The sequence below is a fragment of the Euphorbia lathyris genome, chromosome 7 (assembly GCF_963576675.1).
Source record: "Euphorbia lathyris chromosome 7, ddEupLath1.1, whole genome shotgun sequence".
Taxonomy (NCBI): Eukaryota; Viridiplantae; Streptophyta; class Magnoliopsida; order Malpighiales; family Euphorbiaceae; genus Euphorbia; species Euphorbia lathyris.
The window spans coordinates 76,447,756-76,464,701 of NC_088916.1; the positions used below are offsets into that span (position 1 = coordinate 76,447,756).

Sequence of the window (16,946 nt, forward strand, 5' to 3'; positions counted from 1 at the left end):
CATCTGTATTTGGAATTATTAAAAAAAATATTTTTTACAGTTTGAATTAAGATTTTTACAGTTTTTCTATAGCCACATGACATATCCAAAACTGCTTTCAAACAGTGAAAAAATATAAATTTCGAATGGAGGTACAATGAATAACAGTCTGTTAACCAAATTTTATGTTCAAATTTACTTTTTATGGCCATCAAGGGCTTAACGAGATAAAAAAAATATATGATCAGGGGCTTAATGTATCTAAATAAAATATCAATGGTTTAATGAACCAAAAAATGAAAGATCAGGGGTCTAATGATACTTTTATCTTTTTTATATAATCAATACATATTAAGACCCTGTTTGACAAATAGCTGATAGCTGATTGCATTAGTTTTTAGCTTATTACTTTTTTTATTAGCTTATTTGACTAATTGATTGTGTAAATTTGTTTGGTAAAACTTAGTTGAGTGCTAATAGTTGTTTGGGTAAATGACAAATAAAAACATTATAAAGCATTTATTTGGGGTAAAAATGTAATAATGAGGGGTAAAAATATCCTTTAAAAGAGATTGAACAATAAGCTAATTGAAAAAACTCCTAAAATGAGTTTTTTCAAAATTAGCTTATTGGACGCAATAAGCTCTTTCAAATCTCTCTTCACCAAACACCACTATTAGAAGTTTGACTAGTAAAAAACTCTAAATTGGCTCAAACGTCTAATTTTACCCAAAAAAAAAAACTTTTTACCAAACAGGGCCTAAGTCTTCTTTTTACCGTAAGACGTGGGTGGATAGAAAGTAATTAGAAATTAACTTATTATATAATAAATAAAGAGTGGAATCAATAAATAAGGAGTAGCAAAGTCTTTTTTCTAATATTTTTAATTTATGTGCAACTCTCTACAAAGACATGTAATATGAAATGGAGGGACCGAAACTATCCATAATATGAATAGTTCCAATGACCGGGGGCCGGAAACCATCCATGATAGGGGTAGTTCTGACCCCTCCAGGGGCCTTACCTCCGTTCCTGATTAACGGGTATTTATGCACGAATCAACATTAGTTAACCGTGTATTCGATCATAAAAAATTGGGAGATTAAATATGTTAAATTGAAAGTTCAACACGTGCAAAGTTTGAGACTCTGAGGATGCTTTGTTCCTTTTGTGTATTAATGGGTATCAGAATCATTTATTCATGTATGCCTGCTAATATTAGTACACATGTAGACAAGAATAACAGGCAGCACCATAATCAGAATCTTAACTGAGTTTTGGTCCAGCTAAGTACAAGGATACACATGTTTTATTCCTCAACTCTTCTCGGATTAGAAACTGGTTAGGTTTCCGATCTAAGTAATGATGGATTCGTTAATCTTCAACAATCCGGAAAGAATCGGGGTCAACTGGGAAAGAATCGAGTCAACCCGAGATCTGGGATGACTCCGGTTTTTTAATAATTAAAAAAATAATAAAATAAAAATCATTAGTTTTGGATAATTTTGGACCTTGAATCGCATTACTTTCATAATTCACTGATTTTTTTCTTTCAATCTAAATAATAAAATGTTTAACTTTAAAATATTAATAGTTTGATGCATGTTATTAAGTTTATTAAGTTATAATTGAAAAAAAAACAATTTTAGTTTTCAAGTGATATATAGCCTGTTTACAATTTTAAATTAACTATATACATATTATTTATTTATTATGTCATTCAGCCCGATCAACCAGAATTATTTAATTGAACCCCGACTGACTCATGACCCAACTATAAATTTAATTTAATGTTAAATCAGGTTCTAACGACATTAACAACATTGTAACAGCCAAAATTTACAACAATTTGAAGAGAATTTAAGGATTATAAGTAATTATATAGCTTCAAAAGTATCGATAATATTCATTGTCTCATTGATATAAGTGACATTATTTGATAACCTTAAGGCCTCATTGACCTATTATGTAGGTTGGAGAGGTAAAATTCAAATTTTCTCCTAATATTAAAAGTAGGGAGTCTAAAATTATCTTTAACGTTCTTGCGAATGAAGATATACCTCTACGTGAGATATGGTGAAATTTTATCATCAATATTTTCAACATGGAGCAATTTTAGCTTAGACAGTAACAAAGTCAACATTTGACTGCTTTGGATGTAAAAAATAAAGCCAGCCTACATATAGGTTGGTTTAAGATAAATTTGCTTCACCTCAAGCTAAAACGTCATAGAAAAGGAAAAAATGAACATCCCTTCATCTGTTGAAGGTAAGTAGTATCATACAAATGAGGATATATGGGTGCAACAAAGTGAAGCCACCCCTATAAATGGTGGTCCCTTGACGATCGATGGTGCACCGGCACTCTGATGATCTAGAAGGGAGGAAGTTCAACGATGCTCCCACTAAGAAGTAGATATGGTCCAGGAAAGCATGAACGAGATGAGACAAGACAACTTTATCGAGATGAAGGCCTTCAAATCCAGCTTCGAGCGGCTGAAGCAACAATCAATTGTTCTAATAAAAAAAGAAAAAGCTTTGTATCCTCTTCTACTAGACATCACATCTTCTGAAACTACTTGAGGTGAAACGAAGTCTCGCATATATCCAAACATACAGACTCGGGAAAGAGATCTAAAAAACGATACATCCTTATGAAAGCAGCTAGAAGGAATCACCAAAGGAAGTACACTCCATCCTAGTGAAACGTGCACTTCGTCGAGCCTAATCTCCTTGAGATCGATGTTCACACTAAAGAAACTATCACGTCCGTGTCTAAATTCTTAGAATTTATACCTTGATAATAATATATATTATAATTATTAGGTGTGTGATTTTTATTTGGTGTTATAGGAAAAGTTTGGAATTAATTTGATGATTTTATTTGTAAATTAAAAGTTTAGAATAATTTTAAAAGATTATAGAAAGATGGAGGATCAAACTTGATATATATCAAATTTGGATATATATTCAATTTCTTCCAGAAAAGTCGTGATCTTCCTTTTCCTTTTTCTTTTCTTTCCTGTTCCTTTTAAATTCATGTTTTAATGTTTTTAGGTGAGAAAGTACAGGATATAAAGAAGGTTACCGACCGTTTAGGCGAGGTTTGGAAGTTGGTTGCTTATTGTTAGAATTATGGTTAGAACTTTGGTAGTTCAATTGTAATATAATGGCGTTGGATAATTTGGAGACTCTTAAGTATTGATTATGATCTTTTTATTTCACGCCCGATGCCGATTGAGGTCGTCTAGGGTCGGGTGTGACAGAAACTTTGTCGAACCCAAATCTCCTCGAGATCGGTGAGGAAAATCTTTCGATCCAAGATCTCTTAGAGGTTGAATTTCCCCTTGTAAGAAGACGCCTTCCAAAAATCGTGCAAGCTCCCAAGTATCAATGAAGAAGGAAGATATATACAGCCTCGTTAATGAGGAAGTAAATCGGAGTTTGAAAAGTGGTATGATAGATGTTGGAATTGACATTCGGATCCCAAAGGTCACAGACACAAGCTCCCCTCTTTTCACGCATCTTGAAGGAGCCAATGCCTTGTTGTTTCAAGTAGCTGTCACTCAAAGAATACAATAGATTAGAGATCCCACTGTGAATTTGTAGACACTAGAGCTAAGGTTCAAATAATGAAAAATTTATAAATGTCACTGTGGAAGTCCGTGATAGCGTTCGGAAAAGAAAATTCTTCGAAGTCTAAAAATCGGTCTAACCGCAGCCAAGTCAAGGTTATACCGGTATTCCCATGCCTCTGCCTCCACTTCTCGATCAAATAAGAGCTTCATTTTATGAATTTTGTTACTTGGTCAAAAACTAATTCATGTACCCAAACTTACTTCAAATTGAAAACATTAACTCGTTATCCTTTAAAAGAGTATTTGGTATGAGAGATAAATGGGGGTGAGATAGGGATAACAAATCTCAAGTTCATTTATCATATGTTTGTTTTAGAGATGGTGTAGACACCGAGTCAGAGGACCTATGACGAAAACCCACGACAAACGGCTAAAGCGGTTGATTCCATTAATTAGGAAATTTAAAAATCAAGGGGAAACTCGGAGAGCCGGCATGTGATAGCCCCGCTAACAAATTCAGCGTCTCCTGAGTAAGGTCGGACATGTTCATCGTCGTATCGATGTAGGAGAAGGCCCCGAAAGTCGGGCATTGGCCGATGAATGACCAATGTCGCTCCCGACGATAATCGTCGTTCCGTAAATAACGGCGCGCGACACGTCGAATGCCCGCTCGACGGGCAGGGTGTCGAAAGTCGCCCGTTGGACGAGGGGCGTCGCTCGTCGAACGTTGGGCGCAGCCTGAGGCACGTCGGCGTCGCCCGATGTTCGATGGGCGGACGCCCCACGGCGTCGGGCGAACGCCCAACAACGTCGGGCGAACGCCCAACAACGTCGGGCGAACGCCCAACGGCTGTTGGGCACGCGCCCAACAGCAGTTGGGCGTTCGCCCAACCAAAGTTGGGCGTTCGCCCAACTAGTTTAGGCGTCCGCCCAACATGATTTGGGCGTCGCCCAATTCCCGTCGGGCGACGCCCAAATCTTCTTGGGATCCGTGCCTATAAAAGGCACGGATCCCCATGCATACCAGAAGGATTTTTTTGGACTCTCTCACTCTAAAACATTTTTTAGAGAGAGAAAGTAATTTTTTTGGGAAAAATATTTTTTTTCCCTAAAAAATCCGAATTTCCTAAAAGTTAAATATTTTACCAAAACACCGAAAATTCATAATTCGTGGAATCAACCGGCACCAGCTGTCAATACCGATCTTGAGGTATTATCCGAGGACTAGACTCGTTTTTATTTATTTTATTTATTCTATTCATTTATTTATTTTTAGGATATAGTTTTATTTGTTTATTTAGTTATTTATTTATCACGTTTATTTACTTTTCCGTGTTTATTTAATTCCCATCTCGTATTAAACAAATGTTTTTGTTTTGAATAAAAAACCCTCGTTTTGACATCCCAACACGAACCGTGACCCGATTTGAGGGTAGTTCGGGATCAAAACGTTGTAATTATAAATTTTAAAAATATTTCCAAATAACGTTTTGAAATAAAACATCGTTTTAGGAGTCTCCGTTATAGACTATGATCCAATTTGGGTAGTTCGGAAGTCCAAAACGATAGAATAGATCTAATCTAAAGTGTTTGAATAAATCTGGAAAGTATAGGGACTGCTGTTGATATTCTGCCTTTTCTGTCACTAACAGCAGATTAGCGAAGGAGTTTCCGTCGGTAATCTGCTGGAATCCGAAATTATCCTTTTAAACCCATTTTCTCAACTTTTTGGCATTTGATCCTTGTATATATAAGTATATAATTATGTAATATATTTATGAAAATTATTTTTGGGTCCTATAACTATTAATTATGTATTATATAGCTATTTATTTCATGTTGAAATTTAATTATATATATATATATATATATATATATATATATATATATATATATATATATATAGTTTTTGGGTTATTTGGGTTATATTAGCTATTATTAGGTGAAACCATTTTGGGATAAATGATATTCTCTTATTTTGGAGTTTTGCCCATTATTTTTACATAGCTTTAACTAGGATAAAAAAGGTATTATATTTAGTATTTCCTATTTTCATTATTATACATATACTTAATAATGTAATATAGTATCTTTTATTTGTTTTTCTTTAAATCTATAGATATATCATTATTTTTAGTTAAAAATGTATATATATATGTATATATTCTTTTTCTTATTCTTTTGACATTTATGGGTATATATTTTAAATGGGTTTTACTTGGTGAATTTTGGTTTAATGGGTTCATTGTTGTGATTATGTTTAAGTGAGGAGTAAATTGAGTGAAAAAGGGAAAAATAAACCACAGAAAGAGATTTCAATTTAATTATTCAAGCTAATAGTTTCTAGAGTTTCCTAATGTAATTAAAAAGTTTCTTTCTAATTCTTTATCATTTTCAAACGACTCCTCAAATGTCATGTTTTAAAACCTTAATTCGTTCAACGACGGATTAAGCGAACCTTGTAATTAAAATTATTTTTTTATTGTAAATAATGGAGTTTTGAATCATTTTCTCAATTAAAAGGTTCTGTACAAAAAATAAATGGACTTGTATGCTTAATCACGTTTTTGGTTAAAAATTTTCATTTCACATCTTCAAACACTCGAACCGTTCCAACGGCGATTCGAGTGGATATCATAACGGGGTTTTGAAATGTACCTAAATCGTTCCAACGGCGATGGGGGTACGAACCATGTAAATAAAAACTCGTTTTTTGGGAATGAGATTAGCGTAGAAATAACATATAAATCGAAGCATAAATCACACTGTAAATAAATCAATTCTTTCTTCTATCCCCCTCTCTCTCCTATACGCTTTAAATTCATGCAAAATGGGTGATTCTTTACTAAAATGGCTTTCAAATAACATGCTCAAAACGGTTTTCAAAGCGAGAAAGAAAAGGTTTCAAATGAATTTTAAACTTAAAGAAATATGCGATTAGTCCGTTATCGCCTAACACGATAAGTAGGAGGCCGGTGGTTCATAACCGGACGATATCGGGGTGCCTAGTAGCCTTTCTCCGGAAAGGAGCTAGCCTTCTCGACTCGTACCTAAATTTCCCGAACCCACACCGGTCTCCCGCAAGGGATCGGTGTTCATTTTCCCATTCGTGGGTGGCGACTCTTCCATACTCCGAGCTCCGGCCCTGCCGAGCAGCTTGATTCCGCGATTGGTTGCTTTCGGCGCCAATCACAGCATCTGTCGTCAACGGTGTCCACCCCTCGGTCCGCCCGGGCGAGGCCGCGGCACCTACAGATGGACTATGGGAATAACTTATCCATTCAATCTTATACCTAATAGGGATGGTATAAAGGGGCTGGATAAACTTCTACAATTTTAATGAGATAGAAAAGTCATTTTTATCTCTCAAATCAATATTATGTAGTTTAGGTAGGGATAATATAGTAAAATACCTTACTTTATCCTTATCCTTATCCTTATTCCAGAAAACAAACATGAAATAATAATTTCCAATTATCTTATCTCCATCTTTTATCATTATCCATATTCCAACATTTATCATTATTCATATCCCCATCAAATACTAAACCCCCACTAAAAGTAATTTTCATTTTCACCCTTATCCCCAAAAATCCAGGCCTTGCAAAAATGTTAAAGGCTTCCTACATAAATATCATAATTAATTATAAAATTATAACTAAATCAGATTGTCAAACTTAATTCTGAATTTGTCATTATTTTCTATATTTAACAAATAAAGTATGTTTTTATACCATAATTTAATAAATTTAAACTTCAATTCATAAATCCTAAACCCTAGACAATATATTCTAAACTCCTAATTTATAAACTCTAATTGTTAAAACATATTAAAAATAGTAGATTGCTAAATATCATCCCCTTTTACTAGTTACTGCCCCCATTTGGACTTTTTTGCCCTTCTCATAATTTTGATTAAAAACTAAAAATTCTCTCTCCAGAATCACAAACCCGAACAATAATAATTGAAATTATGAAAAGAATTAATATGTGACAAACTGCACCCCGGAAATGGATTATTACGAGTTGGAAACATTAAAATTTACGTTTTTCAGTAAAAAAATCATGAAAATAATGCATATTTTTTGTGACGATTTTGCATTTTTCGTCACAAGAAATTAGAGAATTTTGCATTTTTTGTCACAAAAAATTGAACGCTTTAGCGTTTTCGTCGCTAAAAATTTTACAATATTTTTTTTTTTGGTAAAAAAGTTTAGGTAAAGGCAGGTCTATCCACTCCCAAGGTCGGGACAAACCACAGACCTCGATGGGGATTTACAGTGGAATTTACAGATTATCTATCGAACCTCAAACCTGTCAAGCAGAGATTCAACGTCTTAACACTCGGACCAATCCTCATTGGCAAAATTTTACAATATTGCATAGACCAAAGTTTGGCCTAGGCGGATCCAGCACCCGTCCAGGAAGGGTGCTGGATCCGCCCAGCCATTGACCGGGCGGATCCGGCATCCGCCTAGGCCAAATTTCGCGTTTTCTCTCAAAAATTCAAATTTTTCGATTTTGAAATTTTTATGAAAAGGGTAAAATTATCAAAATGGAGGCGGTGATAAATAATTTGAAGCGGTAAATAGCAATACTCTAAAAGTAATCATTTGACATAATTGTTTCAAAAGTGTATGGCCTAATGCAAAATTATGATTTGACATAATTGTTTCAAAAGTGTATCTCTGTGTAAATTTTCCAAAATGTTTTAACTGTTGTTGGGCCTAGGAAAATGGGATTGGGCCAATAATGACAAAAACGTATTGACACCTGGGCCGTTACTTCAACTGTTTGTTGGCCGTTAATTCTGTATGCTAAAATGTCCATTAGCCGACGACGCCACAGTGCTGCTGACTCTATATCGCACTACTTGCAATAGGAGAGAGAAAGAGACGAAAAATGGTGATGTGGGTATTCGGGTACGGCTCTCTAATTTGGAAGGCAGGTTTTAACTACGATGATCGACTTGTTGGTTTCATCAATGGCTATCGCCGACTCTTCCATCAAGGTCTGTCTCTTTCACTCCTTTGTTTAAATGTTTCTGGGAAATACAATATGTTTAAGGTTTTGATCAATTTGGTTTCTTAATTGATTGGGACTTTGATTTTTTAACATTTGAAAATATTGATCATTCATAGGGATATAGATGGGGGCGGTTCGGGGCGAGGAATGCATTTTCCATCCCCCATTCTTCAACTAGTCCGGGATCCCCATTTATACTAACCTTGGCTATTTGTTAGATTGGATATAGGAGGTGGGATAGAGATAAAAGAAAAATACGATATAAGTTATTCACGTTTGTTTGAGAGATAGAAGACTGAGACAGTTGAGTGATAACCAAGAGGTGATGGTATAAAGAGGTGGGATAACTCCTGTTATTTTAATAGAATGGAAACCCTCAAATTAATGTCACATAGTTTAAATATTCTCGACTATTATAACTTTATCCTTATCCCACCCATTTATCTCTATATCATTATCTCCATCCCAATAGAATACCAAACGCGGCTTAAGATATTTTTCTTATTGAATTAGTTAGTTATAAACATAATACTCCTTCCTTTCTATGATAGATATCTTATTAGGGAATTTTTTTCTTTCCTTCTCACTAATTCAATCATGCATGTTAATTGATTTTTATCCTATATAGTGTTTAAGTTGTCTTTCTACTTTAGAAATAGATAAAAATTAATTATTGAATGTAATTAATACAATATAATAAAATCCTTTTAGTTAAAATTAATTGCATTTCTTATTTTTTTTTTTTTTTTTGAAGACGCATTTCTTATACTTTGATATTAAAAGTGTGTAATATTTAGGTTGAATAAATTAAAAAGCTCCTAACTTAGCTCTAAAAACAGATAGGCCTCTGAAGTTTTAAGGGTATCCCCCATATTCTTACATGGTAGCATTAGAGAGATTTTGACAAGTTAAAGGTATTATCATTTTAACAAAGTTTAGGTGGATAGTGGCTAATACAGGATTGGTCTATTGGTGGGTCAAGTTTACACGTGCATCTGTAAACCAAATTTACTAAATTGAACTTGTTGAACTTTTTTTGTATATATACTTATCCGTTTGAGTGGTCCAGAACTGGTTTTTAAGTACCAATATAAAACTTTTTAAAATTAAGTTAGATTTGGACTATAAAAGTAAGATTGAGTCGCCTATAATATATTAATCAAGTTACTCAATGAGTTAATTAACTACTACGAACCTTAATTTGTCGGAAACAGGGACCAAAAGCATTTATAATAGGGGTAGTTTCAACAGCCGAGGACCGGAAACCATCCATAGTAAGGGTGGTTCCAGCGGTTGGGGTCCCTATCTCCGCCCCTGGTAGCCTACTAGGTCATTTTTAAGCAAGTTAAGTGCTAATATATTGCTGTAAGTGAATTCAGAGTCAGTAGATTATTTAAGTAAAGCTAACGACATATCTTAAAAATTTACGAGCAAACTGGTTTTTTTAACCAAAATCAGTAGAGTTAGGAGTGATGTATTTATTCAGCCTATTATTCATTACTCTTAAATTTTATTTTTAAGTTCAAAATAAGGTTTTAAAATTGAAGACTGATTTTATTTTATTTATTCAGCCTATTATACAGCTTTTTCATAGTCAAATCATGTATATAAAGAACTGATTTTGAACATTAAATTGAAGACTTCGTTGACTGAGTTTTATGTATAAATCTGATTTTTCTGGTCACTTTAGGATTAGTATAATTGATCAGTGATTTGATTATAGTGCTATTTTCCTTTTTTTTCCTTTTTTCTTTCTTTTTAATCAGTGAAATGGTTTCATTTTTCATTTTCTTTTTGTTTGTGGATAGGCAGCACTGATCATAGAGGGACTCCAGAATATCCTGGTAGAACTGTCACTTTAGAGCCTGCTGATGGAGAAGTTTGTGTGAGTTACTTTTTCATTTATAAATATGAGACAATCTTTCCTTTTTAAAGTGTCTTTCAAGATGAGTTAGGCTCTAAGTCTAAGATGGTATCAGAGTCTCCTAATTTAACGTTAGGGCTCTTAGTGTTTAACGTACTGAATGTACTGAATATCTGAATAAAAAGATCTAAAATTGAATTGAACCATTGGCTATTTTTTTAAGATTGAACAGTATTGTATTGTTGACTTATATTAAGTGTAATTTTTAGAGATTTCCTTTATAATTTAGGGTTGAGCATGGATCTTAGATGAAGAAAAAAAAATTATGAATTAAATCGAACCATTAACTTTTTCTTTTGTGCCGAACTGAAGGTTAGTTTTCATTTGGTATAATTCTGGAAAAGTTTCAAATCTCCAAACTCAATCAAACAGATCTCAGCCCTACTGCTTGAGGATTATGATCCTAGTCCATAGATTGCAATAGAAGTTTAATTGGTTATATCAACACAACTTATGGGTAGCGTTGTAATTGAGTCGGGTCAAGTCGAGGTTTGACCTGCTTATGCTCGCTCGTTAGAAAATTGACGAGCTCAAGGTCAAGATCAAGCTCAATATCTTGTTCGTGAGTTGCCCCTGAGTTTGTTCACGAGTTTTGCTTACGAGCTGTTAATTCTGTTCATAAATTTCACTCACAAACAGTTCATTTGAAATTTTTTTAATACAAAACCACATAGTTTTGAAATCTATAAAACTAAAGTTTACACAAAACCACGTTGTTTTACATTTCCGCCTTTATATCAATACTATTATTAAAAAAATAATCAACCAAGTTTGCTCACGAGCTTGTTCATGAATATTATAACTGAGCTTGTTCATGAACTTATAACCGAGTCTGCTCGCCACTTTCGAATTGAGTTTCGCGCTACTCAAACTCAGCTCCTTAATAAATAGTGTCGAACACGGTCGAGCTTTTGTTGTGTCGAACGTCAAACCACTCATAAACGGCTTGGTTCATTTACGGCCCTACTTATATTGCAATTTTATTTTATTTTTTTGTCTTAATTTTGCAAGATCATAGTGGGGAGTTGCATACAAGATTTCCAACAAAGAAGATGAAGAGACTGCACTAACGGTTAGTGTTTTCAACTATATATGCATGTCGTTAAAGCTTTTTGCGTACGCTAGGACTCGAACTCGAACTCGAGATCTAGTGCGACTTGAAGCTCTTAACCACTCAAACCAACCTTAATTAGTAGTGCAGATGTACTTTTTGAGATGAATTAGATGTTTATTTACGCATACTAAATTTCTTTTGTTAACGTGATTACGATTATAATATGTCAACCCGAATTAATATTCGTGCTTGTGGCTTGTTCTAATATGCTCATTGAACCTTTCCATGCCACTTTGACCATATTTTTACAGTACTTGGAAGTGAGGGAAAAGCAGTATGATCAGAAGGCTTATGTTGATTTCTACACAGTAAGTTCCAACTGTTGAAATAGTTATGGTTTTATAAATTACATATCTTAGTTTCTGACACGACAACACGATTTATAGAGATTTTACTTGACAAATTCATATGACACGGGTATTATTTTTGTGTCATTTATAACATATATAAATCACATAGTATACAGGGATAAGATCCTAATAATTTGTCTATGTTGTTTTTGTAGAAGTGTAAATTACTTTTAATGTACTAAATGGTAAAATTTTACACCTAATGTTTCTGAGTAAGAACAACTTTACCCTTACAAAATTTGAACAGACTGTTTTTCTGTTATTTGACCCGTTATTTAACTGTCACTGCCAAAATACTAAAAACTAGCCTGCTACATATAAGTTAATTGCAAAAAAAAAAAAAAAAAAACTGCCTGAAGTATTAACTATGTTATTATCACAGTTAATAACAACCTTTTAAAATACACGAAACTACTTCAGTTTATCGATAAATTTGTTTGGAATATCTGATGTGACAGTCAAATAACGGTAAAACCAGTCCATTCAAATTTTCTGTTAGATAGGAGTAAAATTGATCTTGTTTGGATTAATGGTAAAGTTTTACTATTTAATACCTTAAGAATGAATTTGCATATGGATAAATTTAAACCTTTATCTGTAAAATATATAATCACATAACGCAATTATGATACGATAATCAGTTTTTTCATGTTACGATAACCAATTAAGCGTCTCTTCTGAAATTTGGTTTCAGGAATCCACAGCTACAGCTCCTGCCATTACAGGAGTAATGGTGTAAGTAGCAAGACTCAGAATCTACTACAGTTACATTTCTTTTATTTACATTCGAGGGTAAAAAGTTTCTATGATCACTAAAGTAGAGATTTTGTGTTCGATGGTCACTAAAGTATTTTTTTATCCGATAAAATCAGTAAAGTAGTAAATTTGTGTTAATAAAGTTACTATGACTGGATGCATCGATCAAGACCACTGAAAAACTGTCATGGTATGTCTTACCATGTTGCCACATAAATTCAAAATATGAATAAAAGAATGAACTGAATCAATTTGAGATACAAGCTATGGGTTAGAATATTTAGAAAATTATAAAAAAAATTAATTTCCACGTGTAACTATTGGTTGCTATGTGGTGACATGTGTCGGATATTTTATGAGGTGTTGTCGGCATGGCAGCCACGTTAGCTTTTCAATTGTTCAGATCGTCGGATCCGGCCAGAGTAACTTTATTTACATAAATTTGCTAATGTAGCTACTTTATTGAATCAAAAACTACTTTACGGCTGTTGGTAAAGCGTCTATTTTAACGACAATAGAAACTTTTTACCCTTACATTTGATGGTGGAAATCCAAATTGAATGCAGATATATAGGATCATCAGACAAGAAGCATAATCAAAATTACTTGGGTCCTGCACCTCTTGAAGACATAGCCAAGTATGCATCTTACACTGTCCTTTATGCTTTTATCGCTCTTTAACTTTAGTGTTACTAATACGATGGTTCCTAAACAAAGGAGTATGATTACCGACATTTTAACCACGCATTTCTACTGATCAATGGTTATTTAAAATCTATATTAGTATATTGAGGTCACAGGTTCGAGTCTTAGGAGCGGCCTCTTGCCAAATAAATTGGCAGGGGAAGGCTTGCCCCAGTACACCCTTGTGGTGGGACCCCTCCCCGGACCCTCGCTCAGCAGAGACGCGTAGTGCACCGGACCGCCCTTTATATGTTAGAATTCAAGAACTTTTATGTCCAGTTTTAGAATTCAAAAGCTATTGTATTAGTAATGCTAAAATTGAAAGACTATGAGTACATTTTACCCGTTTATTTTCACACACGTTATTTGTGTTAGAAATTATGTTGTATGATACTCCTTTTCAGTAGCGTTTCTGTGTTTTGTGTTTATATTCATATTCGTTTCAGCCTTCTTTTGAAGACTGTTATGAAGACTATGCTTTAAAAATAATGTTTCAAATGTCCGTTTCTGTATTGCAGACAAATAGTCAATGCCGAAGGTCCCTCAGGACCCAACAGAGAGTATCTTTTTCAACTCGACATGGCTCTTCATCAAATTGGTAATAAGCTTTCTGCTAGTTATTTTCAGTTTCATTGTTGCAAAAACGGATTGGGAAAAGTACAAATAAATCTATTATCGATTTCGTACCATTGCAAATAAAGAAATGTGGTATTTTCGTTTTAAAAAGAAAAAACTATGTGGTTTACATTGTTAGGAAAAGAAGAAATTTGATTAACACCGTTTAACACATCATTAAATCAAAATATCAAGTGAATAATTCAAGATCATACGCTTTGAAAAATCAACATATCACGGTAATAGAAGTTCACATGTCACATCAACGACTAATAGTGTTTAGGGTTGTAATCGAGCCGAGCCGAGCCGAGTTTTTCCCTTTTCAGGCTCGGCTCTTTAGAAAATTGACGAGTTCGAATTCAACATTTTGTCCGTGAGCTGTTCGCGAGTTTGTTCACGAGCTTTGCTCGTAATCAACTTGTTAATTCAGTTCATGAACTCGCACGCGAACAACTTATTAATTATAATTCTTATTAATTATATTGATTTGAACTTTTTTTACACAAAACTATATAGTTCTATAACCTATAAGACTAAATTTTACACAAAACTACGTTGTTATACATTTTCCCTTTATAGAAATGTTATTATTTAAATAATCGAACCAAGCTTACATACGAGCGTGTTCATGAAAATTACAATCGAGCTTGCTAATGAACTTGTTCATGAACCTATAATCGAGCTTATTCACGAACTTCGCGGTGCTCAAACTCGGCTTGCTTATAAATCGAGCCGAACACCGAGCCACTCATGAGCGGCTCGACTCATTTACAGCCCTAACATTATTAATTGAATTTTTTTATTTTACTAAGGCAAGAATCATTTGGCGCCTTTGATCATTCTGATTTTGGTACATTGAACCCCTGATCTTTCATTTCAACGTATTAAATCCTCTTATCTTTTATTTATAATCATATTAAGTAGCTGATGATCAAAAGAAAATTATTCAAGTTTTAACCTAAAACTCAGTTAATATAACGTTGTTCATTTTATGTAAGTTCGAAATTTGCATTTTAATAGTTCGAAAATAATTTTTTACACCTATAACGTGGTTATAGAGAAATTGTACAAAACTTTATTTTAAATTATAAAAGGTAAGAAAGATGAAATGAGTAACGCTCTTTATTGATTGGGTTTTTTCCCTATAGGATGCAAGGACAGGCATGTGATTGATCTGGCTAATGAAGTGAGGCGTATTCTTTCAGACGAGGAGCAAACAAAGCTGATATCTTGATGCAAAGAGCATGCACCATTCTACCATTCTTGAAATTGACTTTCTTTTTTCTAATTTGGAAAAAGATATTGCTTTTTTTTTTTTTTTTTTTGCCAATCAAAACTGTCATGGAACTGTTTTAACCAACCGCTAAAGTTTATAGTTAAAGTCTATCATAGATCTTATACGCCGTTTGGTACAAGAGGCTTTGATACCATGTCATGAAACCGTTTGAACTAAAAATTCGAGCTGATAGTTAAGGTTCAATCATATATTTTATATTGATCTCTGACAGAAACTAATTATCACAAATTAATGTCGGGGTTAATATGGTTGCTTTTGCATTAAAAATAAATAAAATAATAATAATCAAACAGGTTCTCCCGTTGAGCCTCTCGATAAAAGTTTGATTGTATTCGGCTTGATTTATAAACGAGTTGAGCTTGAGCATATGTCAAGAAACATCAGATATTAACGTTATGGGTGTCAGTCAGACCTTTCAACGGATAGAAATGGTATTGCCGTTGAGATTTCTTCTAATCTTCCAGTAGATTGAATTCTCATCTTTTCCATTTTATGCTCGACGTTATGCTGCGCAGAGTTGAAATCGATTCTTGAGTTTTCATGTAAATATTTCTCAGCTTCAATGATATCTTCCTTCTTTCCTCAAACATAATAATTCGATTTGCTTCTTTCTTCTCCGCTCCGCCCAACACCGGTGAAATCTCTAATTGCAAAGTTAAAAATTCCTTCCTCAATGTCATCTTTATGTTTAGATGGACATAATGGTGCAAGATTAACAATCCATATCAATTTTCTTTCAGGAGATCCAACGATTTATAGAAATTTCGGATAGGTAGAACAAAGAAACTCGGAAAAGAAAAACGGAAGTCTGGAGTTAATGTGGATCGCACAATTCAAAGAGCGAAAATTCAAAAAAGGAGTCGTGAGCGACAAATTTCCGTTGATGCCTTTTTTCCGGAAAAGATTTGAAAATTTTAGAGAAATTAAGGGATTAATCGAAAAGCATGAGTAGCATATTTTTGTTTCATTGATGAGCAATTCTAGGGAAATAAAAATAAGTTTTCTATTTGAATTAACTACTAATATATTTCTTAACTTATTTGCTTCCTGATTTTTGTAATTACTGGGTCATTTTATTTCTTACTGTATCTTTTGATTGTAATTATTGGATCATCTCTGTTTTTCTATTGCTCCTTTGTTAATGAGGTGTGGATTATGATTGCTAGGAGAAAACACATTATCCCTTTGTTTCATGCTTCTTGACCACCATGTGTTTTCTATTGTATAGTCTGTTGTTTCTCTTCCAAACTTTCTGCCTGTTTAGCGTTAATTTTTTTATGTTTCTGGTACTTTTGTTAACTTGTGACTAATTGGTGGGTTTGGTAAAGTTTAAGGACTTATTTGCTGATTTGAGAAGAATGGGGATCCAATTGATTTTGGCTGTAAAGTTGAGGGGATAAATGGGTGTTATGCCTTCTGAAATTCAAAAGGCTAATCCATTTTGGACGAGTTCAGAAGGCTTAATGCATTGCACCTACAAATTCACACATGGTCACCGGAGAGAAATTTTACAATACTCCGGGAGTAATACTCCCAGTCAATCAAAATCGTTTTGAATATCACTACATAGACATGATTGGTGGAAACAAAAAATATATATACACATGTCATGAATTGATTGGTCG

The 16,946-nt window shown here is 33.8% G+C and overlaps 1 protein-coding gene across 1 annotated transcript; it reads left to right on the forward strand.

Moving 5' to 3' along the window:
* The first annotated feature begins 8,396 nt into the window (after positions 1 to 8,396).
* Positions 8,397 to 15,516, forward strand: LOC136235401 (gamma-glutamylcyclotransferase 2-3). Its single transcript, XM_066025052.1, has 8 exons — positions 8,397 to 8,567; positions 10,390 to 10,466; positions 11,524 to 11,577; positions 11,871 to 11,927; positions 12,664 to 12,704; positions 13,292 to 13,363; positions 13,928 to 14,007; positions 15,173 to 15,516. Exons 1-8 carry the CDS (start codon positions 8,459 to 8,461, stop codon positions 15,256 to 15,258), a joined length of 576 nt encoding a protein of 191 aa, XP_065881124.1. The 5' UTR covers positions 8,397 to 8,458; the 3' UTR covers positions 15,259 to 15,516.
* The last annotated feature ends 1,430 nt before the right edge of the window (positions 15,517 to 16,946 follow it).

What these genes read in the sequence shown, in the direction of transcription:
- LOC136235401 (XM_066025052.1), top strand. Translation starts at nt 8,459, where the DNA reads ATGGTGATGTGGGTATTCGGGTACGGCTCTCTAATTTGGAAGGCAGGT. An exon ending in CTGCTGATGGAGAAGTTTGT is followed by an intron (nt 10,467 to 11,523) that starts GTGAGTTACTTT and finishes GCAAGATCATAG; the next exon opens with TGGGGAGTTGCATACAAGAT. An exon ending in GCCATTACAGGAGTAATGGT is followed by an intron (nt 12,705 to 13,291) that starts GTAAGTAGCAAG and finishes AATTGAATGCAG; the next exon opens with ATATATAGGATCATCAGACA.